Raw genomic sequence first — 27,727 nt, 5'->3', positions numbered from 1 at the left:
AAAGTAATTAAATAATTAGCTTTTACCATTTTTATAAACCGAAAAGCGTATGTATGAGAATAAAGATTTGGTTATTTTAGATTTTTGGAAAGTTTGATCTAATATAATATACATATTTCTCTAGAATCACATGTTTGAAATAATTTTCCTAGCTTATACATTTAATAATTTTTTAAACATTCATAACATATTAATATATTACTAAATAGTTAATATAAAGTATATTTACAACGTTATCAAACATTATTGTTAATCATTTTACAAATCGAAGAAAAAAGGAAATGTTAATAATAACGATAAATAACTATTCCTTTATTAGTCATATAGATCTACTGTTATATTTATAGTTTTTTTATAAAATAATAAAAATACTAGTATTTGCTAAGATAAGATATTTTAGGTATCTAAAGTTTAAAATAACTTACCCCTAAATCACACAATCGATGAGATACGTGTTTTTATGTAAAAATGGTACTTACTTGGAATTATAAACTTTTTTATTAATTTATTAAGGGTTAAATATGTTTTTAGTCCCTATATTTTGGGGCGATTTTGTTTTAGTCTCTCTTTCGAATTAAGGTACAATTTAGTCAAAACTCTGATTTTAATCCTTTTTACTAAATTTTTTTTAACTTTATTTGCTGTTTCAAGCACGTTTCATTAGCGTTTCTCAGTTAACATTGAAGCAAAGATGTGTCAAACAGTGTAAACAATCCAAATACTATAATGAATGAAACGTGCTTGAAACAGCAAATAAAGTTAAAAAAATTTTGGTAAAAAAAAGACTAAAACTAGAGTTTTCTAAAGTTGAAGGACTAAATTGTACCTTAGTATGAAAGAGGGACTAAATCAAAATCGTCCAAAAGTATACGGACTAAAAACATATTTATAGTCATTTCTAATCAAATTATATATTCTAAGTTGAATCGTTGACCTTAAAAATTCATTATTCTTCGTTGAAAGCAAAAATAAAGAATCTTATTTTATATTTATTTTTAACTAAAATAAGTTCATACAGCATCTTTAACATCAGTTATCATATTTAAAATATTGTGTATTTTAAAAATTTAAGAAAGATTTTTATTTTTAAAAAATATTTTGAAGCCATATCTCAGGATAAGGAAAAAAATATTGGTATTTAAAATTTGATTTTAATATTATTCTATTTTCCTGATTTGAAGAGTTGGATAATCTTGGCACGGACCCACTTTAACTGTGACCGATACGTTGCCGCGTGGCGTTGAGATGCACCCTTTGATTAGTACTCGTCAACCCTAATCATTCAAAATTATTGTTCAGCTGTATCATTGCCATATTCTCCAACCAAAATCTTTTTTTTTTATATAAAAAATAATTCATTATCCAAATTATTTAATGTCTAAAACAAATTTAATACTCTACCAATCTCGTCTTGTTTATCATTTTAGATCATTTTTAATGCCAGTAGATTACCATAATCCTTTATATTTAGACTATCAAAATTTGTTAAACATGATATATTACCTTACTTAAAAGAACTATGCCTTTGAATGAGAAAATTAAAAAAATATATATATATTTGAATTTTTCATCTCTCTCTGATTTAGTTTAATTTATCAAGATTTAAAAAATATTATTTTTTATTTCAACAGCCAAAAATGACAATAATGTTGGGTGCGCTTTTTTCAGCTGAAGAAGAGACAAAGCCCACCGATAACACCCATCACACGATTCTTGAAAAAGACTGAATACGTACCACAAGTTGGTGCGTTCACAAGATCAATAATTTCTTCAGATTTTATACATTTTTAAACAATAATTTTCTCTTTTTATTAAATTCTCTATAATTTCCTCTTCTCTTCTTTATTTATTTAATAAAAAATAAAAATTATCATTTTCTTTTATTCTGTTTAAATCCATTAATCTGAAAAATGTAAATACTTTTATTAAAATTATTCATAATTTTATCATTTAAATTTGTTTCTTATTACAAAATTTTCAAAACAAATCTTTTAATTAATAAGAATTAAAAAAAGGGATGCGAATTAAATTATATATCAGGTTGTTTTATATTGTAAGCCATTAGAAAAATCTGAATTGGAAAATCTGTATTTTTGTGGTATTACGAGTTAAGTATTATTTTAAATGAAAAAAATCGTTATATTATCATATTATCGTAGTTTTAGTGAGGTCAAATTTTCAAATGCAACGATAATAACTGGTAAAGTTAGAACAATTAAAAATTATGTGAAAGAAACATGAGTGAAAACGGTAGAACAGAGATAAACTCAGTACTCTACATGATTATTTCCGAATTATCAAAATACAAAAGTACTACCCTACACGACATCAATGTCTTACTAAGTATAATGTATCGTTTTATATGCCAATTCGAAACGTGTCATTCTTCTTCAATCATAACACTGCCTACAAATTAAATTGTACTGTTATCAATTATGGTTCATCTATGATGTTCAATTTCATATTGTTACACTCAATTAAACGTTGATTAATTATCAGAAATAATATGCATATTCATGATTATCAGAAATTTTAGTTGCATCCAGCAATATCATCTCATTGTATAATCAATTGTTTCATGAACAATGCCCAATGCTTCAATAATATAATGAAGAGAGACTGATTCTCATTCCAAAAAAGTTTCTTTATTAAAAAGGAAAGCATAACATTATTGCCGAAAGCATCAATTATATGTAACAACATTGTACTCGCATTCTTGTTTTCTTACTAAAATTTAAACAACAAACAAATTAAGAAACACGCATGCTGGAAAAAAGGATGAGCTAATTCAATTTCCCAACAACCCTCTGTACATTATAATCTCCTCCATTATCTTCAAACTGCTACATCGTATAAAAATTAAAACACATTTAAGTAAGGTAGCATCATTTCAGAGGTCCAAGATTCTGTCTATTGCTAGCTGGATTCCCATACCCATTACCTATCTTACACTTTCAAATTATTCATATTTTTAACTTTTAAAAACTCTTCACAAATATCTAAGCATATGCTAAATATGTCCCTCTTGTTGCCCATTTCACAGTAAAAATTACACATACAAGTTTGATTACAACACAAGTGCATTATTTTCATTTTAGAACAACTAATACAACACAATTTATCTGTATTTAATATTTTAAAAACATAAAAACGAATTCAATACTTCTATAAAGATAGAATAATTGGTAAAAGCCAATGTTTCCTGATAAAAGAAAAAAAAAATACAGTTTATTTTGCCGCAATAATTTGCCCTGTCATCATTACTACAATCTCTGACACTGTACGGCAATGGATAGTTTTCGAATGCTACCTTTTGGAGAGCTATACCTTGTGTGATCTTATCCGATGTTTAGTTGAGTTATCTGAAAAATATATCGCTATCAGGCGCAGCTTAATCACAGTCACGTAATACAAAAGCTTTCCACTAAATAATTAAGAATATAAAAAACAATATTACCAAGATAAATATGTACATATACAGTACTTGTTTTCTTGGTTTTCTTTATTTCACATTCATAGTTGTTGTCAGTAACAGACAAAATTGAAACTCAAACCTCAAGCTATGTGGCTGCAAGAGTACAAGTACCAGCTAAGGGATAAGCATACCATAACACCATTGTAGGTCTCGTGAAGTTCTGAATACTGTCAGAACCTTTAAATTCATTAACTCTCAATTACTTTGCAACGGATAAATTGGAGGTGAAGCATTTCTCCTGCCAGATGGCATCATCTCAGATTATTCACAATGCATTATTACAAGACCAATGGACAAGTAAAATACTACTTTTTCCTCTTATTCCCCTTTGATTCTTTCCGTGATACAAAATCCAGTTGGCATCCACCGCCTCAATTTTCTCATAATTTCTGGTTTTACTTTCCAAATCATACTCTAAAATGGGACCCAGGCATATATATATTATACACACAAGCACAATCATGATTTGGCTCTTCACTGAACTCATAACATAACTCAAAAACTCGAATACTAGCGTAATTAATAATCTAGCTTTCAAACAAAAAGCTTCCAGCTTTCAAAGCTTGCAAAGCTGTCACCAGTAATCAATTCTCACGCGTCCCATCATCCATTCCCACCATACGCAACACAATCCATATTCCAAGTCCTGTTTCCCTCACCTGTCCCTTCTTTATCGCATATATATATACACGCCTCCTTCCAACACATTCCTTCACATCAAAACACCAAACAAAACCTCTTCTTCCTCTTTCTCCAGCATGGCTTCTTCAACTTGTATTATGTTTTACGCCCTTCTGCTAGGGGTGGTGGCTAAATGTGCTGCTAACTTCTACCAAGACTTTGATCTCACATGGGGTGACCACCGTGCTAAGATATTCGGCGGTGGTCAGCTTCTATCTCTTTCGCTCGACAAAGTCTCTGGCTCTGGCTTCCAATCCAAGAAAGAGTACTTATTTGGGAGGATCGATATGCAGCTCAAACTCGTCGCTGGCAACTCTGCCGGCACTGTCACTGCTTACTACGTATGTTCATTCCTTTCTTCTCCCCCTCTCACTATATATATTCTTCTTTCTTTTTCAAAAGCAACTTTAACATCACTTCCTCGTGAGACGTAACTCACTTTTAAATAACACCATTATTGCATCGCTTGCACATTTTTGGCATCAACCTTTCAAACGCAAGTTACGCAACATTCATTCGTTGCCATGCTGGCCAGAGCATTTTACTTTTCACAGCAACTGTTACTTTGTTTTTCAATCCATGATGCTTTCTTCACATAATAGCACAGAACCTCATTCTTTGTGTGTAGAGTCCATAACGGTAGTATTTTGTGATGCAGTTGTCATCTCAGGGACCAACCCATGACGAGATTGATTTTGAATTCTTGGGAAACGTGAGCGGCGACCCCTACATTCTCCACACAAACGTGTTTACCCAAGGCAAAGGAAACAGAGAGCAACAGTTCTACCTCTGGTTCGACCCCACCAGAAACTTCCACACTTACTCCATCATATGGAAGCCCCAACACATCATGTGAGTAAAAACAAAATATTTATGTTTTCTTCGTCTCTCACTTTCCATGGTGTGTGCCTTTTCCCTTCCGTAACCGGCATGGAACAAACCAAAACTTATTCATTTATCTGTTGTGCAGCTTCTTGGTGGACAACATTCCCATAAGGGTGTTCAAGAATGCTGAGAGTGCCGGTGTTCCTTTCCCGAAGAATCAACCCATGAGAATCTATTCTAGCCTGTGGAATGCTGATGACTGGGCAACTAGAGGTGGCTTGGTGAAAACTGATTGGTCGAAGGCACCATTTACAGCCTACTACCGCAATTTCAAAGCCACGGAGTTCTCGGTGTCTTCCAATTCATTCTCTGATGCTGCATGGCAGAGCACGGAGCTTGACGCCTATGGCAGAAGAAGACTTAGATGGGTTCAAAAGTACTTCATGATCTATAACTACTGCAACGACCTTAAGCGATTCCCACAAGGCCTTCCTGCTGAGTGCAAGCGCTGAGAAACAAACGAGTCTTTGTTTTTCTTTGTAAAATATGTTTTATTATTATGTGTCGGTCTTTTGATTCTTTAATTTTGTGTCTTCCTCTCTATTTTGCCTTTTTCTCTAAGTTCATGCTTTATGTATGATATTCATATTCAAAATAAATTAAATTCGTTTTACTACCTACCACTTTGTTATATCTCAATATGAAACTTTAATTTTACATCTCTTTTTCCATTTTCAAAATCCTTCCTATCTTCGTAGTGGTTGCGTTTATTGTTACCAGTTTTTCTCATTATCACTATTGTATAGTGAGATCTTACGTGTTTCAATATTGAACAGAGGATTTTCTTTTTTGCATTTTAAATTGTATGTATTTTCTTATTTAGGCTAAAATGCATAGAAAGGAAAAACGTGTCCTTTTTATTGTTCTCTTTACTTCCATGTTCTTAAAGATTTTACTTAATTGATCAACCAACATGTTATTTTTTACTTTTCTATTATTAAAAACATATTTTTTACTTAGTATAAAAATTATGTGAAATGAAGTGATGGTTGAGACATCATTTTTTACTCTTATTATATTTTTAAATAAAAAATATCATGTTCAATAATGTTAAATAAGTGCATTAGTGACAACCTACCATTATCGTAGTAGTAGGAGTAAGTGTATTGTGGTAAATGTAATGAAAGAGAAAAGTGATGAGAAAATTGTTTTCATTTTTTCTTATAAATTAAAATAAGCTTTAATTTGTTGAAGATATTTCTTTTTTTTGTAACCTTTTTCTATATATGTGCTTGTGAAACGTGCAAATGGAACCAAGATTTTTTCATAATTAAAGAAATAGAGTGAAGTTATTTTATAAAGGTTGTGAGATTTTTCTGAAGAGCTTATTGAAATAAGTCCAATAGTAACATATGAATATATTTTGAGCTGTTTTTTAAGTTTTCTCAAAAATTAGTATCAAGTTTACAAAATTAAAATTTTGTTTAAGAAGAACTCAGTGTTGATATATATACTTTTCACTTTTTATTTTTAACATGAATTCATGTTTTCACTTTTAATTTTCAATCCATTATAAACAAACAATAATTTTTGTAATTGTTGAGAAATAAATTCGTCCATGAAATAAAATTTATCAATAAATTTTATTAACAAATTTTATAATTTTAATTGTTAAAGAAAATATAAGTAATCAAATCATTGTAACTTTTTTTTAAATTTTATATTTATTAATAAACATTTATAAATTTTTATTATAAAAAAATTAATTGATAAATTATGTCAATAAAACAACGCTAAAATACTTTTAACAAATCTTCTAAAATTTATTAATAAAATTAATCTGTAAAATAATGTTACGTTCTCCTTTTAGATTTTAATCAATTTGTGTAAAACTCATTAGTAAAATATATTGATAACTATATTTCTTAAAAAAAGTTAATAATTTATAACTTTTATTATTGATAATTTTTTTTATTAATAATTTTGTCATTTAAGAGAACAACAAATATTCTTTTCACTCTGATATTTTTTACAAATTAAGTAACACTAGTAAAAAGAATAAGAGAAGGGGTAAAAATAAGGAAGAGAAGCTAATTCCAACGGAAGAAGGATAATAGAGACTAGACAACAGTAATAATTGCAAACGGAAATAGTGGACAGGATAAATAGAAAGGATAATGTTACTTAGACAACGTTTTTTTTTACAACATTTGAACATCATCCTACGTGTTATTTTGTGATTGGTCCATAGTAATGTATGATTATTATTATTGATTGTGGAGTAATTTTAGATTAATCACAGAATAATACGTAGAATGATGTTCAAATGTTGTCAAAAAATGTTATTTAAGTATCATTATCCAAACAGGGTAAGATGTATAGAAAGAAAAGGATAATAGAAAAAAGAGAGGAGTCAGAAATTACTCACACAAAAGAAGAAAATGAAAAAGAAAAAGAAAAAGATCTAAATATGAAATTTATCTACAGATTTAATTGATGACCAAAGTTTATAGTAATTATAAATAATTATTGATAAATATTTACACATGCACTTAGGTGAAAGAGAAATATCAAGAGTTATTTGCCATCAAAATTAATTCGTTAATAAATACTAACAAATATTTATTAATATATTTTTTGTCGTCATAAATTATAATTATCAATAAATTTTCTAATTTATTAATAAAATTACTATAATTTTTTATCACTTTTAACCTCTCATAAATTGAAATTATTAATAAATTTTGTACGTCAACAATTGACTATTTTTTTACAGGGGTATGTGTATAAAATTAAGACTTGTATTTCTACAATTTATCCATTTTTATAATTGGATTAATTTTTAAATATAATTGTATTTATTATTAGTAAATTAAATCTAATGAAATTCCAATAAATGTTTAAATTACACACTTAGGTTTATTTTTTTATAATCACATGAATTATATGTATTAAACTTTCAACTTGTTGCCATTAACTTTTTCTACGTCCAAATAATATAAGTATCACCGTGTTTGTTTCTCAGGGTCAACGTTTCACAGAGATGGAAAAAGTTAGACGAACTTTATTTGTCTTTACATATTTGATGAAACGATGAAAATAGAAGAACAATAGCTTCAAAGTCTCGAGTGTTGTAAGGAGGAGGTGACTTTCACATATTTAAACTTATTTTTTCTATTTCTCCATGCATTTTCAAGCACTTGTCAACTATGAATGCCTACCACTTTAAGGTGTAATCGATTATAGTTTTGATAGAAATCGATTATAAATTTTTTAGTTGATTTTTTTTTATACTTTATACATAATGAAATAATATAAATTGAAACATAATTTTTAATAATTTATTATTAGTTATTTAAATTAAGTTTAATACAAGAGAAAGCTAATAATATTACAAATCAATTAAATCTTTCATAAATTTTCTTTTAGTTCTTCATATACTCTACCTTGTGCTTAGTCCGCAAAATCAAAATCTCAATTTTCTCTTTATTTAGACAAAAAAAAACGGTTTTTGATGTAATTTATTTGAAAATTATTAAAATGGACATATTTAGAAAACAATTAAGAAAATGGATAAGTTGTGCCACAAGATTTTACTTTGAAGAAACTAAGTGTGTCATCCTAGTACAGTTTCAGTTTAAAATGCATTAAATTCAAATTATACAGTGTACAAATTTAATTTAAAAAAATTCTACATTAAAATTAGTGTAATAATGAAAAAAATATTTTTAATGAAATCATGCACAACTTATTTATATCCATAATTTTTTTAAAAATTTACTCATTTATTATATCAGAATGGTCCTTTTGCTCCTCGTTTCCGTTCATTTCCTTTTATTCATTAATTTATACAAACAAAGGCTTGTGTGTGTTATGTTTGAATGAGATAATTTAGAAAGATATTTAATTTATTTAAAGAATTTAAAATCATTTACACTAAAATGATTTGTTTAGTTAAAGTAATTAGAAATAAATTTAAATTTAAGGATTCTTAGAAGATATTTCAAATGAATAAAGTGAAAAAGAAAATCAAATATCCTCAAAATATAAGAAATTTAAAAACTCACTTTCCACTCCATTATCATTACACTTACGAAGGTTGAGTCGAGTCTGCTTATGTTGAAGGTATAACTGAGTCAACTTGTGTCGATGGTCGTGTCAAGATGGTTAGAGTTAAATGTTGGCTTGAGTTGGTCCAGATCAAAGTTGAGTCGGGTCGAAGGCCGAGCTGGGTTGGCCCATGCCAAAGGTCAAGTTGGGTCAATCCGAATTGAAGATCAAGTGGGATCGGTCTAGGTTGAAGGTTGAGTCAGGTCGACCAAGGTTGTTAAATTGGTTTGGCCCGAGCTAAAGATTGAGTCGAGTTGGTTATAGTTAAATGTAAGTTAGGTCAACTTAGACTAAAAGTTGAGACAAGTTACCCTGGGCCAAATTTCAAGGCAATTCGGTCCAAACTGAAGTCAAGTCAAGTCGATGTGGATTGATGGTCGAGTTAAGTCAGTTTGAGCCAAAGGTCGAGTCGAGTCGGTCCAGGTCGAAGCTTGAGCCGAGTTGATCTAGGTCGAAGGTTGAATTGAGATGACATAGGTCAGAGGCTGAGTAGATTTGGCCCTGGTAATAGTAAAACCGAATTGGCTTGGGCTGAAGGTTGAAGTTCAAGCAGAGTTGACTCTCACTAATTCCTAACACAATCGATTTGGGTCGAAGATTGAAATCAATCGACTCTAGTTAAAGATTGAGACAAGTCAATTCAAGTTAAAGATGAGATCTAATTCATTTAGATTGAACTTTTAGAAAATAATCAAAATAAAAAAAAGTCAAAATGAATCATATTGAATCGAAATTGAACTAAGTCAATTTTAGTTTAAAAATAGTGTTGAGTTTGACTTAAAATAAAAATAAATTATTTTATCTTGTAAACAATAAAATTAAAATTTAAGATACTCTTAATCATTCAATCTAAATAAATTATTTTAAAAAAATAATTATAAATAATTTTATACTATATATTTCAATTTCAATTTATTGAAATCTTTAAAATCTCTAAAATGACAAAGAAACAAGAGAGCATTGTTAATTTTTCTTAATTTTTTGTCACCACATACCATATCACGAGAGACAGAACTCAACCTCGTGAACGGACATTTCCACCAGCCCTACCCTTTTCGTCACCGCAAACGTCACTACTCGCTCTTCTGGCTTCCTCCACTCTATATAACGACCCACCATGTTACTTCTCTGCCTCCTATGTCACTCGTTTAACTAACCTTTTCTTAGTAAGTAATATCGACTCTGCATTTTCACGCGCCACCGTTACCATGGTGCAACCACGCTTCCTCCTCATAACCTACCCCATCCAAGGCCACGTAAACCCCTCTCTTCAGTTTGCCAAGCGACTCGCTGCAATTGGCGTCCACGTCACTTTCGCTACCAGCGTCTACCTCCACCGTCGCATGCTCAAAAAACCCACCGTCCCCGGCCTCTCCTTCGTCACCTTCTCCGACGGCTACGACGACGGTTACAAAACCACCGAGGACTCCCACGTGAACTCCTACATGGCCGAGCTCAAGCGCCGCGGCTCTGAGTTTTTGGGAAACATCATAACCTCCGCTAAAGAGGAAGGCAAACCTTTCACCTGCCTCACCTACACCCTCATGCTTCCCTGGGTCGCAAAGGTGGCGCGTGAGTTTCGTATTCCGGGGGTGCTCCTGTGGATTCAACCTGCCACGGTTTTGGATATCTATTATCACTACTTTCACGAATACAGGGACTACATTAACACCATCCACAAATCAGAGAACTCCATCATCGACTTTCCAGGTTTGCCCTTTTCGCTCGCAACACGTGACGTTCCTTCTTTCCTCTTACCCTCCAATGCCTACTCTTTCGCTATTCCTTCACTCGAAGAACAGTTTAAACTTTTCGACGAAGAAACCAACCCTAGAGTTCTTGTCAACACCTTCCAGGACTTGGAACCCGAGGCCTTGAAAGCCATCGATAAGCTAACCATGATTTCAATTGGGCCACTGATTCCCTCCGCCTTCTTGGACGGTAAAGACCCGACTGATACTTCCTTTGGCGCTGACATCTACAACGGGTCAAACGATTACATTGAGTGGCTGGACTCAAAGCCGGCGTTGTCTGTGGTTTATGTTTCGTTTGGTACCCTTGCTGTGTTGGGTCAGAGGCAGATGGAGGAGGTAGCACGTGCGTTGCTGGATTCCGGGTATCCCTTCTTGTGGGTCATAAGAGAACCCAATGGAAAACAAGAAAAGTTGGAAGAACTGAGCTGCAGAAAGGAGTTGGAGGAGAGGGGGAAGATTGTCAATTGGTGTTCTCAGGTAAGAAACTATTAGATACCTCAATATGTGGGATATACATGCAGGGTTGGGAGAGATTATTAGATTGTATATTTGTGTAAAAATAAATGGAGGTTTGGAACTATGATTTTCAGGTGGAGGTTCTGTCACATGGTTCGTTGGGTTGTTTTCTGACACACTGCGGATGGAATTCGACAATGGAAAGTTTGAGTTCGGGGATTCCTATGGTGAGTTTTCCGCAGTGGTCAGACCAAGGGACAAACGCAAAGCTGGTGGAAGATGTATGGAAGACGGGGGTGAGAGTGGATGGTAAAGCGAATGCGGAAGGGATAGTGGATGGCGAAGAGATTAGGAAGTGTTTGGAAGTGGTGATGGGGAGTGGAGAAAAAAGAGATGAGCTGAGAAGGAATGCTGAGAAGTGGAAATGTTTGGCTCGAGAAGCCGTGAAGGAAGGAGGCTCTTCGGATAGGAACATTAGGACTTTTCTTGATTATGTCGCAGGATTGGACAGGATTGTCTGATGTAACATTCTTGTTTTTTGGGTTGATTCTTGTGACGTCTTAAAGAAGCACAATGTTCCAATTCAGCTTTGTTGTAAACCTTATTTTCGATACTAAAAAGCAAAACTTCCACAAACTCTTGGTAAAGTCAAGTGCATCCTACATATCAACTTTTTAAATCCAAAGCCTTTCTAATATTTTTCATAGTTGACTTCCATAAATTTTTACAACTATCATTTCATATTTTAACTTTTTTATAAATATAAAAATTAACTTTTTTTTTCTAAATGATTTAAATCCCACAAAAAGTAAATTGTTGAGTTATGCATAAGATATTAAAGAAACTTTTTCCTATTTACTTAGTCATGGTGATGAGTTTGTTAGATTGTTACTTTTTTAAACATATTAATTGATTTGAAGAGTAACTATATATCTTGTACTATAATTTTTATTTAATTTAATAAATATAGAATTTTAACATTTTTTCGTAGAATTTTGTTTGAATAAGGATGAATAGAACGAAAAATATTTTATGAAAAAGTGATGTCATTTGAATTAAAAAACAATTGACGTAATATATATATATATATATATATATATATATATATATATTAATCTGTAGAAAATAATTTGAAAATCAATATTTTTTTTTTTAAATATTATCTTTGAATTGTACAAATTAAAAGTTATCTTTGTCTTGTAAATTATATGATCTGAAAGCTATTTTTAACTTTTGAAAAATAATTTGTAAATCGTATAATCTGTAGAAAATAAAAATGAAATTTTTTATACGGAAGTGTAGGAAAAAGATTATGGAGGTGTAGGAAGAAAGTGCATGTCACCAATTGTCTCGTACCAAATGTAGCTATTAAAAGAAAAGTGGGCCAAGAAATTCGTACTCTTAAAATGTTGAGAAGTCCAATATCTGAAGTCGTATGTTTCTTTCTCTACTTTCTGAGAATTTCAACATAAAATGCTGTCTTGATGAAATTTAGTATTGAATATAATGAGCAATATTCAACAAAAACAACTTTGTAGGTTCCTTTTGTTTTGATTAGTAATTATAAAGAGAAATTCAACGTGAATGAACTAAAAAGAAAACATAAAAGTGTTTCATTAAATCTATCAGAACATATTAAAATTATAAATATTAACAAAATCATTCAATTGCGATAAACCTATTTTATACTTACTTTTATAAATGGTTTTTATTTTTTTTTTAAAATGAATGTAATGTAAAAAGCATAGATTTTTTGAATACGACGTTTACATATGATGTTGGTAAAAAAAATCGATGATAAAAATTTAAACGTAAAACAAAAAAATATAAAATGCAAACTTGGTGAAGGATAAAGAAACCATGTTTAGAAGTTTCCAACAGGAGAGCATGTTGTTGCAAACATGGAGTCCAAGAATCCACAACAGAAGCCCAACGTTGCCACCACAGTTCAAAATAGCATCATAACCGTAAATTAAAATAAAGTATATCTAATGGCTGAAAAGCATTTACCCACGGGATGATACGTTGCACTTGCCCACACACATGTCCTTGGCCTTTCATGAATAGTTTATTGAAAAAACAATTAGTTTGTAATTAACATTGGCAGATAATGGGGTGGATGGGGGAAGCTTCCGTGGAAAGCGAAAAGGAGAATGATAAAAGGTTAAGACAGTATCAAAAGTAATTGAAAAAGGATAAAGAAGACAGTGTTTGGTATATTATTATTGTGATTACTTTTATTAAATCAATTAATTATTCTTGCCCTGTCGCTTCAAATCCGCCAAGTTACTAATGTACTAAAAAGGTATAAATAATTCAGATATAAGATATATATTCGTATACTGTTTTTAAAACATTATACTACATACGATTATATATACCTTGGTTTTGTTTCAAATCTCAGCTTGAGGGAGTCAATGGAAAGACAAACAATGTACGCCAAATCTAGTAAGCAACAGTTGGCATTAATGGGACCACTATACTGATTTGACTCAACCACGTATTTCTTTTCTTTCCCACATATATGTATCATATAAAATTATCTCACTTTAATTTTTATGTCATATGTCAATAACAATTTTAAATTATAATTATTTTACACGAATATATGCGAATTAAATTAAATTTTCTTTAAATAAAATTGTTATTTTTCTTTTGAGAGTACCTAATACAGCGGTTTCTCTGTCTTTTGGTATTGATTCTCCACTCTACTACTCTGGATGTGGGGCCTTCCCTTTCACTGTCATGGGCCCATGCTCCTTTTTTCTACTATCAAAACACCCAGCAAGTAACAAAAAGGGCACTTCGGTCATACTAATTGCCCTAAATTTGCGATGATACAACTTAATTTGTATTATTTTACCTGTATAAATACTTATACTTAATCACGTAGAGAATACAGAGAATTATTTAATTGTAAAATTGTGACATTATTGATCATTAAGTATTGATTTGAAAAAAAGAGTAGGCATAACCATAACTACTGGCACATGAGGTTGGCGCAGTTTTCAGCTTTTCCTCTCTGCTCTGCTTCCATTCTCTTCTTCTTGCTCTGTACAATAACTTGTTATTATCAAAAGCAACCAAACGTATCGAACGATTAGTCTTCCCCCTTCTCCCAAATCTGAATGGCTAACTCCAGATTAAAAACCCTACATTCTCTATGTCAACTCTTTCTTCTCTTTTTCACTCTCTCTTCCACCGCCATCGCCGACGATGGCGAGTTCATGTCCAAGCTCGCCAAAGCTTTGAGTCCCACGCCTTCGGGGTGGTCGGGGACCAGCTTCTGTCAGTGGAAGGGCATCAAGTGCACCACCAACCGCGTCACCTCAATCAACATCGCCTCGCAGTCGCTCACGGGAACAATACCTCCGGATCTCAACTCCCTCTCCCAACTCACCTCGCTTTCTCTCCAGGGCAACGCGCTGTCCGGCGCATTACCTTCCCTTGCCAACCTCTCTATGCTGGAAACTGTGTTCCTAGGAGGCAACAACTTCACCTCCATTCCCGATGGTTGCTTCAACGGACTCACTAGTTTACAAAGTCTCAGCATGGCAGACAGCTTCAACCTCGCTCCATGGAGGATTCCCGTCGAGTTAACTCAGTCCACCAACCTTGCCAAACTCGATCTCGGAAACACAAACCTCATTGGTACCTTGCCTGATGTGTTTGCCTCCTTTGTGAGTTTGCAGGAGCTTCGTCTCTCGTACAACAATCTTACTGGGGGTTTGCCAAAGACCTTTGCGGGATCTGGGATCCAGAATCTGTGGCTCAACAATCAAAAAGACGGGTTCGGGTTTTCTGGTACCATTGAAGTGCTTGCTTCAATGACCCGTTTGTCCCAGGTTTGGTTTCAGAAGAACCTCTTCACGGGTCCCATTCCGGATTTGTCAAATTGCACTACTCTGTTTGATCTGCAACTGAGAGACAACCAGTTAACCGGTGTGGTTCCACCTTCTCTCATGTCCCTTTCCAGTTTGCAGAATGTTTCTTTAGACAACAATGTGCTTCAGGGTCCTCTTCCTTCCTTTGGTAAAGGTGTGAAGGTCACTCTTGACGGGGTGAATAGTTTTTGTAGGAAAGACTCTGGACCCTGCGATTTTCGGGTAACCACTTTGCTTGATATCGCCAAAGATTTTGGCTATCCCCTTCAGTTGGCGCGATCCTGGTCCGGGAATGATCCTTGTGCGGATTGGAGTTTTGTTGTGTGTGCTACGGGAAAGATTGTTACTGTGAATTTGGCGAAGCAGAATTTGACCGGAACGATTTCACCGGCATTTGCCAATTTAACTGATTTGAGGAACCTGTATGTCAATGATAATCATTTGGAAGGATCAATACCGCAAGGCTTGACTAATCTGGGTCAGCTTGAGATTCTAGATGTGTCTAATAACAATCTATCTGGTGACGTACCAAAGTTCCCAACCAAGGTGAAGTTCAATAATGCAGGTAACCCTCTGCTTGGGCATTCTGGAGGTAGCGGTGGAACTACTCCTTCAAGCGATTCTGGTGGTGCACCAAGTGGAAGTCCAAATGCAGCGTCAGGCGGTTCTGCACTCTCTCCTGCTTGGATAGGAGGTATTGTTGTTATTGCTGTGTTTTTTGTTGCGGTAGTCGTATTTGTCTTTTGCAAGTGTCAAGCTAAAAACCGTCACGGAAAGTTTGGGAGGGTTAATAATCCCGGAAATGGGAAAGGAGAGGTTAAGATTGATATGATGAGCGTTACAAATTCCAATGGTGGCGTCCCAAGCGAGTTGCATAGCCAGGGCAGTGAGCGTAGTGATATTCATGTTTTTGAGGGTGGGAATGCTACTATTTCAATTCAGGTTCTTCGGCAAGTAACAAATAATTTCAGTGAGAAAAACATCTTGGGTAGGGGAGGGTTTGGAGTTGTTTATAAAGGCGAATTGCATGATGGAAGTAAAATTGCCGTGAAGAGAATGGAATCTGTTGCAACGGGGAGCAAGGGATTGAATGAGTTCCAAGCTGAGATTGCAGTTCTTAGTAAAGTCAGACACAGGCATTTAGTTGCTCTTTTAGGATATTGCATAAACGGAAATGAAAGGCTTTTGGTGTATGAGTATATGCCTCAAGGGACGCTAACACAACACCTGTTTGATTGGCGTGAAAATGGATGTACTCCGTTGACTTGGAAGCAAAGAATAGCAATAGCTTTGGATGTAGCTCGGGGAGTGGAATACTTGCACAGTTTAGCTCAGCAAAGTTTCATTCATAGGGACTTGAAGCCCTCAAACATATTATTGGGTGATGACATGAGAGCCAAAGTTGCAGATTTTGGTTTGGTAAAAAATGCACCAGATGGGAAATATTCTGTAGAGACAAAGTTGGCTGGAACATTTGGATATCTGGCACCTGAATATGCAGGTATATTTGGACCAAGCCTGTATTAAAATTTTTGGACTTTTTAATTTGTCTTCTTTCCTGATTATAACTGTCTATACGTGACTACAATTCAATATATTTTTTAAACTGGCAACTGTGATATTTTTCTCGTAATAATTGCTAGTTGTTAGCCTTTATTCCTTGTTTCATGATTTGTTTTCTAGTTAAATTTTTGTTTTCCTGCGCATCTGCTTGGGTTGATGGTTTGGGGATGTGCATTATAAGATGTGACATTTATAGAGAAATGGCTACAATTAAAGTAGCCGGCTCCCTATTACCTTTTTATGTGATGAATAAAACTTTGATTAGATTAAATCTTGGATTACTCAAGAGGTTTTGCTATATGTTTGCTGTTTGGTTCCTTGGTGCCTTGAGATTCTTTTGTTTCAAAATCAGTCAACCATGAATTCCACATTTCTACTACTTTGATGAATATTTGTTTTGTGTAGTTTTTGTAGAATTGCATAGTCTTAGCTAAGCCAGATTATTGTAGAATTGCATATCCAGTTGGTTGCTTTAGCTTTATGTTAAGCTATTCCTTTGCTTGTGATTAATGTGATATTGTTTCTTGGCAGCTACCGGAAGAGTGACTACCAAAGTAGATGTGTATGCATTTGGAGTAGTTTTGATGGAACTGATCACAGGCAGAAGGGCATTGGACGATACTGTGCCTGATGAAAGGTCTCACCTGGTTTCCTGGTTCCGTAGGGTGCTGATTAACAAGGAGAACATCCCCAAGGCTATTGATCAAACTCTCGATCCTGATGAGGAAACAATGGAAAGCATATATAAAGTAGCTGAACTGGCAGGTCATTGCACTGCTCGTGAACCGTATCAAAGGCCAGATATGGGTCATGCAGTGAATGTCTTGGTTCCTCTCGTAGAGCAATGGAAGCCTACCAGCCACGACGAAGAAGAAGGTTATGGCATTGACATTCACATGAGCCTTCCTCAAGCTCTGCAAAGATGGCAAGCTAACGAAGGCACATCCACAATGTTTGACATGTCCATCTCACAAACTCAATCAAGCATTCCTGCAAAACCTTCAGGATTTGCTGACTCTTTTGATTCGATGGATTGCCGATGAAGAAAATGATAAACAAATCGCTTCTCAGGTTAGAGGACCGGATGAGAACGATGTTAAGCTGTTTTGATCTCGCAACATCACCGAATTGTATCACAATTTATTTATTTTTTAAATGTTAATTTTTCTAATGTTCCTGCAATCTCCTTCTGCACGAGTTTGATGTTTTTTATTGATTTTTTCAAAGCTAACAGATTGGTTTAGTAAATGGTTGGTTTCTTAGATGAGAATTATTATAGAAATGTTAATTGTATGATATTTTTCATTATTTTTTTTAATCAGAAGAAAATTTATTACCATTTGGTTGTTTCGTAGCTAATTGAGTGAGTACTATATTTTTTGACCAAGTGTTTGTAAGTTGTAATATTTCACTTTCATTGCCAAACCAAAGCCGCGTAAATCAACAGCAATGAAAGAGATTGGGATTGGAAACAGAGGACAGCTATGGCATGAAGAGTTCAAAGTTAATTATATAGCATCGGCATAAAGAGGTCCCTTGAGCATCTTTTAAATTGCTTTTGGTTGTCATATTTTATTCTGCTATCATTTTCAGTGTTCCTCATCATCATCGACATAAAAATGAAAGAAAAAGAAGAAATTAGAAGGTGCGTGTTGATTGTGGCATCTGAGCTTAATTTGAGTTGAGGAGCTTACACGTTTGCGCATATTACGGTATTTGAAGACTGACTTTGTAAAAGTGTGGTAAGAAGATTGGTGACTTTGGTGAGAAAGCACATGCGTGGGCTCCATCACCACATCCCATCATTTCACAATCTGTATTCTACACCTCATACTAATGCTTCATGCTACTGCATACGTTTCCCAGTTACATTTTTCATTATTTTATACTCATCGGAGAACAATTTTTTCTACAAATGAATTCAGCACCAAATTCATTCTTCAAATGTTTCTGTTTATTCGGTTTCTGGAGGGTAGAATTTTCACTTTTGATTTGCAGTTCAGTGAAAAAAATATCCCATGTGAAGAATAGCTTTGAATAATTTGAGAAGAAAATATAAAAAAAATTGGTTTTGTATTTGAAATTAAATTTTGTTAAACAAAAATGTAATTTTTTTTGGTAAAATAATTATACGAATCATGGTTCTTCCCTTAATCTTGTCACTCTACTAGATGAAAAGAGAAAGGAAATTTAATTTTTTTTATCTCAATTTTAAACGGGATAATAAGAAAACTTAGTAAAATAAATTAGGTTAAATGTAGAATTTTATTCGTTAAAATATTAAATATACTGACAAAAAATGTGAAATGAGTGTAATAACGTGTCAAAATATATTTTTTCTAAATATACTTTTAATTCATAAAATAGTGATTTTGAGGTAAAAATTATTACTTTTTAAATATTAAATATGTTTTTAATCTAAAAAATAAACATTACTTATAATATTATTACAAAACAAACAAGTAAACTTTGGATGTATATTTTATTATTACAAATTTACTATAGCAAAAACTATATATTTTATCACATTTTATTCGAAAAAAAGTGATAGAGTGCTTTTCTAAAAAATTAGCGTTTTCACTCATTCAAATAAGTGATTTTTTTTTCATATTTATTTTTATCAAACCAAAGGATATATATTTTTATTATTCTATATTGATGATCTACTCCGTAAAAATAATGTACACTGACATACAAATAATAACTTATCAAACCAAAATTAAAAAGTAATTATTCATAAAATGATAACACATACATAACAAAGATTTGATGAGTCTTAATTTTTTTCTCAACATTCAAAAAATCATTTATCATCATACACATAATAATAAAAGTTCGTAAATTAATTAACTTCATTTCTAATTTTTTAACCACCAATAATAATTTTTTTAAAATTTATTCTCCACATTTTTAATTAATTATTTTAATTTACTTTCACTAAAATTAAATCTATTTTTTCTTATTTCTTTGTATTCTTTTTCAATTTTTTCTCCCTTTAGTCACATAAAAAGAAAAACTAAAAAATCCACCTATAATTTGGACAACTGGATATGGAATTCAATTTCGAAACTGCAAATCAGATGAGAGAATTCGGCTATTGAGAGAAATATAGTATACATTAAGTTAGTAATTATATTGTAACTGAAATAATATACAAATATAAAAATAAATAAATAAAAATTAACTTATATTTTTAGTTACTTATATAGTTTTAATTTTTCAAATTAAGTATTATTTTCAATCTAAATTATTTAACAATTAAACTAAATTATAAAATTTATTAGAACAGATAATAAAATTCTAAGATAATGTTATATTTAGTAACCAAATCACTAATTCTTATAACGTTTAAAAGATTAATTTTATTTTTGAATTTCTATGTCAAAACCGTAAATGTAAACAAAAAAAAAATTCTGTAAGCTCCGTGTTAATCTGTGATTGGTCTTACTCCATAATAGTTTTTATGATTATTATTAATGATTGTGGAGTAATTTGGGACCAATCATAAATTGACACATCATCAATGTTCAAATATATTTACACATAGATTGACACATAGATTGTCCAACATAATATTCTAATATAAATAATTTTTAACTATTTTTATCTTCTTTAAGATTTTACTTTTAAGAATTACCTGTTATTCAAATTCATTTAACAACTTTTTCTTATAGCCTCCGTAATAACTTCATTATACGTACCAGCATATCTCTCCAAACCCTAAGGCACCGCATATTAAATTTACATCAATATATGTTGAAATATTTTGAATATATTGAAATATGTTATTAAAAACGAGAGCTATATAAGTAATTTTTAATCTTGACATCAAGAAAATGTGAAATATTTCAAATTCAAGAATAAGTAATTTAGTTTTCTGAGGTTAACAGTGAATCATTGACTCTGAAGTCTAAATGTGACTACTAAAACTGGTATACTTTTTCATGACTTTTACTAACGTTTTACTGGTTCAAACTCATTCAACACGCAGCAATTAATAATGTGGGAATTATATTATTATTATTATTGAAAAAATGAGACAGAAGATGGGACAATATTAATAAATGAGTGTTTGTGAAATAGAAATAAATTGTTTACCGGCGTCCTACAGTTATCATATTCTCTTAAGTACTAATCTCTTACACGAAGTAACACCATACTGCATCCATGTTCTCAATCAAAATTCTACGTTCCGTCTCTAAAATCTTCTTGTCTTTCACTCTTCTGTGCACGTGCATAGCCATTGCCGACGATGCTCTATTTATGTCCAAGCTCGCCAAAGCCTTGAGTCCCACGCCGTCGGGGTGGTCGGGGACCAGCTTCTGTCAGTGGAAGGGTATCAAGTGCACGACCAACAGCGTCACCTCAATCAACATCGCTTCACAGTCGCTCACTGGAACGCTACCTTCGGATCTGAACTCCCTCTCCCAACTCACCTCGCTTTCTCTCCAGGGCAACGCGCTCTCTGGCGCATTGCCTTCCCTTGCCAACCTCTCCATGCTGGAAACTGTGTTCCTTGGGGGCAACAACTTCACCTCCATTTCCGATGGTTGCTTCCAAGGTCTCACTAGCTTACAGAGCCTGAGCATGGCAGACAGTTTCAACCTCGCTCCATGGAGGATTCCGGCTGAGTTGACTCAGTCCACCAACCTCGTGAAACTCGATCTCGGAAACACAAACCTCATTGGTACCTTGCCTGATGTGTTTGACTCCCTTGTGAGTTTGCAGGAGCTTCGTCTCTCTTACAACAACCTCACTGGAGGTTTGCCAAAAACCTTTGCGGGATCTGCGATCAAGAATCTGTGGCTCAAAGATCAGAAAGACGGGTTCGGGTTTTCGGGTACCATTGAGGTGCTTGCTTCCATGACTAGTTTGTCTCAAGTGTGGCTTGAGAAGAACCTTTTCATGGGTCCCATTCCAGATTTGTCAAATTGTGCCACTCTGTTTGATCTGCAGCTGAGAGACAACCAATTAACTGGTGTGGTATCACCTTCTCTCATATCCCTTTTTAGTTTACAGAATGTCTCTTTAGACAACAATGTGCTTCAAGGTCCCCTTCCTTCGTTTGGGAAAGGTGTGAAAGTCACTCTTGATGGCGTGAATAATTTTTGTAGGCAAGACTTCGGACCCTGCGATTCTCGCATAACCACTTTGCTTGATATTGCTAAAGATTTCGGCTATCCTCTTCAGTTGGCACGTTCCTGGTTCGGGAATGATCCTTGTGGGGATTGGAGTTTCGTTGTGTGTGCTACGGGGAAGATTGTTACTGTGAATTTGGCGAAGCAGAATTTGACCGGAACAATTTCACCTGCATTTGGCAATTTAACTGATTTGAGAAACTTGTATCTCAATGACAATCATTTAGGAGGATCAATACCGAAAGACTTGGTTAATTTGGGTCAGCTTGAGATTCTGGATGTGTCTAATAACAATTTGTCTGGTGATGTACCAAAGCTCTCATCCAAGGTGAAGTTCAATAATGCAAGTAATCCTCTGCTTGGGCATTCTGGAACCACTCCATCAAGGGATTATGGTGATGCACCAATCGGAAGTTCAAATGCAGCATCAGGTGGTTTTTTACTCTCTACTGCTTGGATTGCAGGTATTGTTGTTCTTAGTGTGGTTATTGTCACGGTGGTTGTGCTTGTCTTTTGCGTGTGTCATACCAAAAATTGGAATTGGGCATCAGGAAAGGTTAAGAATCTAGAAAATGAAAAGAAAGTTGTTCCGAGAATTGAGGGTCAACGTGTTACCATGTCAATTCAATTTCTTCGGCAAGTAACAAAAAATTTCAGTGAAGAAAACATTTTGGGTAGGGGAGGATTTGGAGTGGTTTACAAAGGGGAATTGGATGATGGAACTAAAATTGCTGTGAAGAGAATGAAATGTGGTTCTTGTAGAATGGGAAGTAAGGAAATGAATGAAATTGAAGCAGAAATTGCAGTTCTGAGTAAAGTGAGACACAGACACTTGGTGGCTTTTTTAGGACATTGTATTGCAGGTGACGAAAAGCTTTTGGTGTACGAGTATATGCCAGAGGGGACATTAACTCAAAATCTATTCTCTTAGCGTGAAAATGACAATATTCCTTTGACTTGGAAACAAAGGGTAACAATAGCTTTGGACATAGCACGAGGAGTGGAATATTTGCACCGCCTAGCTCAACATAACTTCATTCATAGAGACTTAAAACCCTCAAACATACTTTTGGGAGATGACATGAGAGCCAAGGTTGCAGATTTTGGTTTGGTTAAAATTATTGCACCAGGAGGAAATGATTCTGTGTGGACACGAGTAGCGGGAACATTTGGATATCTGGAACCTGAATATGCAGGTATACAGAAAGCTTTTGAATACATGTTTATCTTTATTTGGTTTTATTGATTAATCTGATGTTGTTGTTGGCAGCTACCGGAAGAGTGACGAGAAAAGTGGACGTGTACGCATTCGGAGTAGTTTTGATGGAACTAATTAGCGGTAAAAAGGCATTGGACAGTAGTTTGCCAGAAGAAATGCCTCACTTGGTTTCATGGTTTTGTAGAATTGTAGATAACATGGAAAACATATCACTGGTAATTGATGAAAATCTAAACCTTTGACGATGAAAGCATGGAGAGCATATGTAAAGTGGCTGAGCTGGCAGCTCATTGCACCGCTCCTAAACCTTATAAAAGGCCTGATATGTGGCATGCAGTGAATGTCTTGGTTCCTCTGGTGGAGCAATGGAACCCTGCCTGCACCCATGAACAAGAAGAAGAACAAGGTTGTGATGTGATCTACGAAGGACATTATGATATGTCCATATCAGAAATTCTCTCTGGTCGTTAATATGTTTTCAATTTTATATATATTAATGAATTCATTATTTGCTTAAATCGTGTGGATATGAGAAAAAAATTCATAAACACGGTGTTAAGAAATTTTAAATTTGATAAATAATGAGTCTATTTATGTGTTCTTTATAGTTGCAAGAAGTTTTCCTATTCTTAATATGTTTTTCTGACATACTATTGTAAGCTATTTCTAGACATCTTCTAAATATATAAAAAATCAAATCAAATCTTTGTCGCATGTTAAACACAGAAATGTGTTTCTGTTTTGGACCATAAAAATTAAACTAAAAATAGAGGTGTGTGCTTAGAAACAAGCAGGATGTTATTAACAAAGCCTTGTAGTGAATAATTCAGTGGTACCGAATCATGATTTGGGCCCAATCAGTACATGGGCTTTTTTCTCACCGTCAAGAATTTTATGTACCCCAAACATTGTAGACAAAAGTAATCTATTTTACTGGAAATAAATAGTCATAACAATTAAAATCATTGTAAATATTGATATAAGATAAATTTTTTGTCATAAAAAATCGTAATAAATCATCTTTATTATATATTTCCATCCTCACAAGTCAACATGAAAAATAGCAGTAGAACAAAAGCATATAAATAATAAAGAATGAAAAAATAAAACACACGAAATGTTAACAAATTCTAACTCATAATAAATTAACCGTGAAAGGAGTTATTTTTCTCAGACAGAAATACACAAAAGCTTTGGAGATTACATGTAGACACTCCACTGAGCTAAACTTTACTATCAGCATCTACTATAATGCTTACATTAAAATCCTAATTATTTATTCTACGAGTTTTGTTTATTTTCATATATCACCCATGAATTTTCAAATATAGAAATATTAAATTAACAATTAATTGTGACAATGTCTTTTGAATTTTGAGAGAATCTGTTATAAACGTTGACAGTTTGATCAACTTTTATTAGCATGTAATGTAATGAAGGTAAATTTGAGTTTTGATGAATTTTAAATTTAACTTAATTTTATAAAACATACAGAATAAACAATTATCTTTGAACAAATTCATTTTGGCAAATTCTCAAACTTATCTTCATTTTTAGTAAAGCATAGTAATAATTTGTTTTCCTAATTTTATTCACAAAGTACATATTCTAGTTAATTAAAATTGAAATACATTCATTATTTATAATTATTTTAATTAATATAATTATCTATTCTGATAAATTGAAAAGCCAACTATAATTGGCATATAAAATACAGTGTTATTAACTGATTATATGAGATATGTGTATATGACAACCTTTTTATATTTATATGATTAATAATTGAATTTATAAAAAAAAATATTTTTTTTGGTGTATAAATGAAATATACATACAAGGTATTAAATAAAATGTTATTTTAAATTAATTTTGTTACCCATGGATAGTTCCTCTAACACTGCAAACAATACAAACATAAGCATAAAAAGTTGATAAATTAGTGTTTTACAAATAAATTATATATTAACACTCATCTGTTAACATTAAAGTTTTAGTTAAAGAGATCTGATATTGAATTGAAAAGAGTTTTAATATTAGATTCCAACTAAAGTTCAAACTATCAATTATAATAATTAATTTTAAATTGAAATAATTAGTTTTTATTAGCTAATTTTTATAATTGATAGTATAATAATTGATATTAAATGAGTGGAGTTTATTCCTTTTTAACTTTTTTCAATTGGTTATTAATTTGTATATTTATACTATTACAGTCTAATAATCAAATAAAAAATTCATCCAAAATATTTTTTTATATAAACTAGTTAACTTGTATAACCATCAAATAAAAAATTCATCCAAAATACTTTTCTATATAATCTAGTTAACTTGTATAACCATAGTTAGAGATGCATTGCAGGTGAAAGTTTGGATATGGAATACAAAACTCATAATTGAAAGTTGGGTATAGAATGCAAAGCTTTATTCCACAAAAGATGAAAACAATTAATACAAGAAAATTCCTTTAGCCATTCTTAGAATCTGTTATCATAATGTTACTTTTAGATACTCCAATTATTCTCTCAATCAAATTCCTTTTTCTTAATTCAGAATGTAGGTTCCAACAATCGATATCTTTTGAAGGCTTGTTTCCCTTTCTTTCTCTTTTTTATTCATTTTTATTGATAACTTTTAGTCATTACTGAGAGATTTAGACGGTGAGTAAATTCTTTGTTTTTTTTTTATCTCTATAAGATAGAGATAACGGTGTTGCATCAGTAGGTGAAAGTTTTCCTTTCCCTTGTACAATACAAATACAGAGAGCTTTATTCCACAAAAAGATGAAAACAATACAAATAAATGAAAACCTTTACTCATTCTTAGAATCTGTTATCACATAACGTTACTTTTAGCTACTTAGGACTCTGATATCATTCTTTTCTTATAACTATTTCACGTATACAAGTTACTCAGAAATTATCATCGTGAAGAGAAAAAACTGTGTTGTGTGAAATTTAGAGTTTTGTATATGATATAAACACTTCTAAACTTTTGTTTAAATGGAAAAGAAAACAAAAGAAACGAAATGACCATGCCACCCTCACCAACCATCTTTGGACAATCTCACAGCAAGTTAAGCCACCAACTACACTACAATCCACGGGAGATCACAGAAATAATTTTCAGTTCCAAATTCCAGTAAAATTGAAAGCTTTCCTTGTGGGGCTCACATAGATGGTGTGACAAAAAGAAAAAGAAAGGGTGTGAGGGGTAGAATGGTAAATGAAGATATGAGGAGTGGCTTTTCCTTATTTAAAGGGAGACGGGATGAGATGAGAGTGTACACTTCTGCACTTCTTGCTTTCTTGCTTCTTCGTTTCGCTGTTTTCAGAAAGACAGCCAAAGGATGGAAGCAGTGAGTGGCTGGGGTAACACGCCGTTGGCCACGGTCGATCCAGAAATCCACGATCTCATTGAGAAGGAGAAGCGTCGCCAGTGTCGTGGAATAGAACTCATAGCGTCTGAGAACTTCACTTCCTTCGCTGTCATAGAGGCGCTGGGGAAACAAGTAAGGGTATGCCCGGCAACCGCTACTACGGTGGCAACGACTTCATCGATCAGATTGAGAACCTGTGCCGTTCCCGCGCCCTCGAGGCCTTCCATCTCGATCCCTCCCGATGGGGCGTCAACGTCCAACCCTATTCTGGTTCTCCGGCCAACTTCGCCGCCTACACTGCCGTGCTCCAGCCCTAGGGACTAAGACTATGCTGGTAGCTTCAATCAACAGCGCTTCGCAGTCGCTCAACGCTCCGGACCTCAACTCCCTCTCACAGGTAGAAAGGTATTGGCCAATACTCTGCCTGAAGAAAGGTCTCACCTGGTTTCCTGGTTTCGTAGGGTGTTGATTAACAAGGAGAGCATCCCGAAGGCTATTGATCAAACCCTTGATCCTGATGAGGAAACCATGAGAAACATATATCAAGTAGCTGAACTGGCAGGTCATTGCACTGCTCGTGAACCATATCAAAGCCCAGATATGGATCATGCAGTCAATGTCTTGGTTCCTCTAGTAGAGCAATGGAAGCCTACCAGCCACCAAGAAGAAAGCTATGATATTAACATTCATATGATAAGCCTTTCTCAAGCTCTGCAAAGATGGCAAGCTAACGAATTGTCCATTTCATAAAGAGGTCCCTTGAGCATCTTTTTAAATTCCTTTTGGTTGTGATATTTTATTCTGCTATCATGTTCAGCGTTCATCCCCGATATCTGTACATTCTACATAGTTTGCAGTACAAACTTGACAGTATCATTCAATTAACGCACTTCAAAGATGTAATAGTATCATTCCTCCTCACATTAAACTCTCCATCCTCATGAGGAAACCATGGGAAAGCATATATAAAGTGGCTGAATTGGAGGTCATTGCACTGCTCGTGAACCGTATCAAAGGCCTGATATTGTATTAATTTTGTTATCTCAATATAAACAAAGCATTTGTGTTGTTTCAGAAACATATAGTTTCAGCTCAGTTTCTCTCTTTCCTAATGTGGATAATGTATATATATAGATTGATGTTTAACTATGTAGTGTTATTGAATCCACTATCACACCTCACCTCAACAACTAACTACCCTATTATTTCAGTATATAAACTTAATTATTTTTTACAATCTACGATT

The 27,727-nt window shown here is 33.3% G+C and overlaps 3 protein-coding genes and 1 pseudogene across 3 annotated transcripts; all 4 read left to right on the top strand.

The window, feature by feature from the left end:
• The first annotated feature begins 4,175 nt into the window (after positions 1–4,175).
• On the top strand, positions 4,176–5,661 carry LOC106778306 (xyloglucan endotransglucosylase/hydrolase 2). The gene is made up of 3 exons (XM_014666251.2): positions 4,176–4,497; positions 4,815–5,008; positions 5,127–5,661. Exons 1-3 carry the CDS (start codon positions 4,234–4,236, stop codon positions 5,491–5,493), a joined length of 825 nt encoding a protein of 274 aa, XP_014521737.1. The 5' UTR covers positions 4,176–4,233; the 3' UTR covers positions 5,494–5,661.
• Positions 5,662–10,076: 4,415 nt separating this feature from the next.
• On the top strand, positions 10,077–11,937 carry LOC106778252 (crocetin glucosyltransferase, chloroplastic). The gene is made up of 2 exons (XM_014666195.2): positions 10,077–11,322; positions 11,436–11,937. The coding sequence occupies exons 1-2, from the start codon at positions 10,300–10,302 to the stop codon at positions 11,820–11,822; spliced, it is 1,410 nt and encodes a 469-aa protein (XP_014521681.1). The 5' UTR covers positions 10,077–10,299; the 3' UTR covers positions 11,823–11,937.
• Positions 11,938–14,269: 2,332 nt separating this feature from the next.
• Positions 14,270–17,930, top strand: LOC106778303 (receptor-like kinase TMK4). Its single transcript, XM_014666244.2, has 2 exons — positions 14,270–16,686; positions 17,280–17,930. Exons 1-2 carry the CDS (start codon positions 14,430–14,432, stop codon positions 17,789–17,791), a joined length of 2,769 nt encoding a protein of 922 aa, XP_014521730.1. The 5' UTR covers positions 14,270–14,429; the 3' UTR covers positions 17,792–17,930.
• Positions 17,931–20,851: 2,921 nt separating this feature from the next.
• Positions 20,852–27,521, top strand: LOC106778293 (annotated as a pseudogene).
• The last annotated feature ends 206 nt before the right edge of the window (positions 27,522–27,727 follow it).

The sequence above is a fragment of the Vigna radiata genome, unplaced genomic scaffold (genome assembly GCF_000741045.1).
Source record: "Vigna radiata var. radiata cultivar VC1973A unplaced genomic scaffold, Vradiata_ver6 scaffold_246, whole genome shotgun sequence".
In the NCBI taxonomy this organism is placed as follows: Eukaryota; Viridiplantae; Streptophyta; class Magnoliopsida; order Fabales; family Fabaceae; genus Vigna; species Vigna radiata.
This window is presented reverse-complemented; position numbering and strand designations above follow the sequence as displayed.

What these genes read in the sequence shown, in the direction of transcription:
- LOC106778306 (XM_014666251.2), top strand. Translation starts at nt 4,234, where the DNA reads ATGGCTTCTTCAACTTGTATTATGTTTTACGCCCTTCTGCTAGGGGTG. An exon ending in GCACTGTCACTGCTTACTAC is followed by an intron (nt 4,498 to 4,814) that starts GTATGTTCATTC and finishes TTTGTGATGCAG; the next exon opens with TTGTCATCTCAGGGACCAAC. An exon ending in TGGAAGCCCCAACACATCAT is followed by an intron (nt 5,009 to 5,126) that starts GTGAGTAAAAAC and finishes TCTGTTGTGCAG; the next exon opens with CTTCTTGGTGGACAACATTC.
- LOC106778252 (XM_014666195.2), top strand. Translation starts at nt 10,300, where the DNA reads ATGGTGCAACCACGCTTCCTCCTCATAACCTACCCCATCCAAGGCCAC. An exon ending in TTGTCAATTGGTGTTCTCAG is followed by an intron (nt 11,323 to 11,435) that starts GTAAGAAACTAT and finishes TATGATTTTCAG; the next exon opens with GTGGAGGTTCTGTCACATGG.
- LOC106778303 (XM_014666244.2), top strand. Translation starts at nt 14,430, where the DNA reads ATGGCTAACTCCAGATTAAAAACCCTACATTCTCTATGTCAACTCTTT. An exon ending in TCTGGCACCTGAATATGCAG is followed by an intron (nt 16,687 to 17,279) that starts GTATATTTGGAC and finishes GTTTCTTGGCAG; the next exon opens with CTACCGGAAGAGTGACTACC.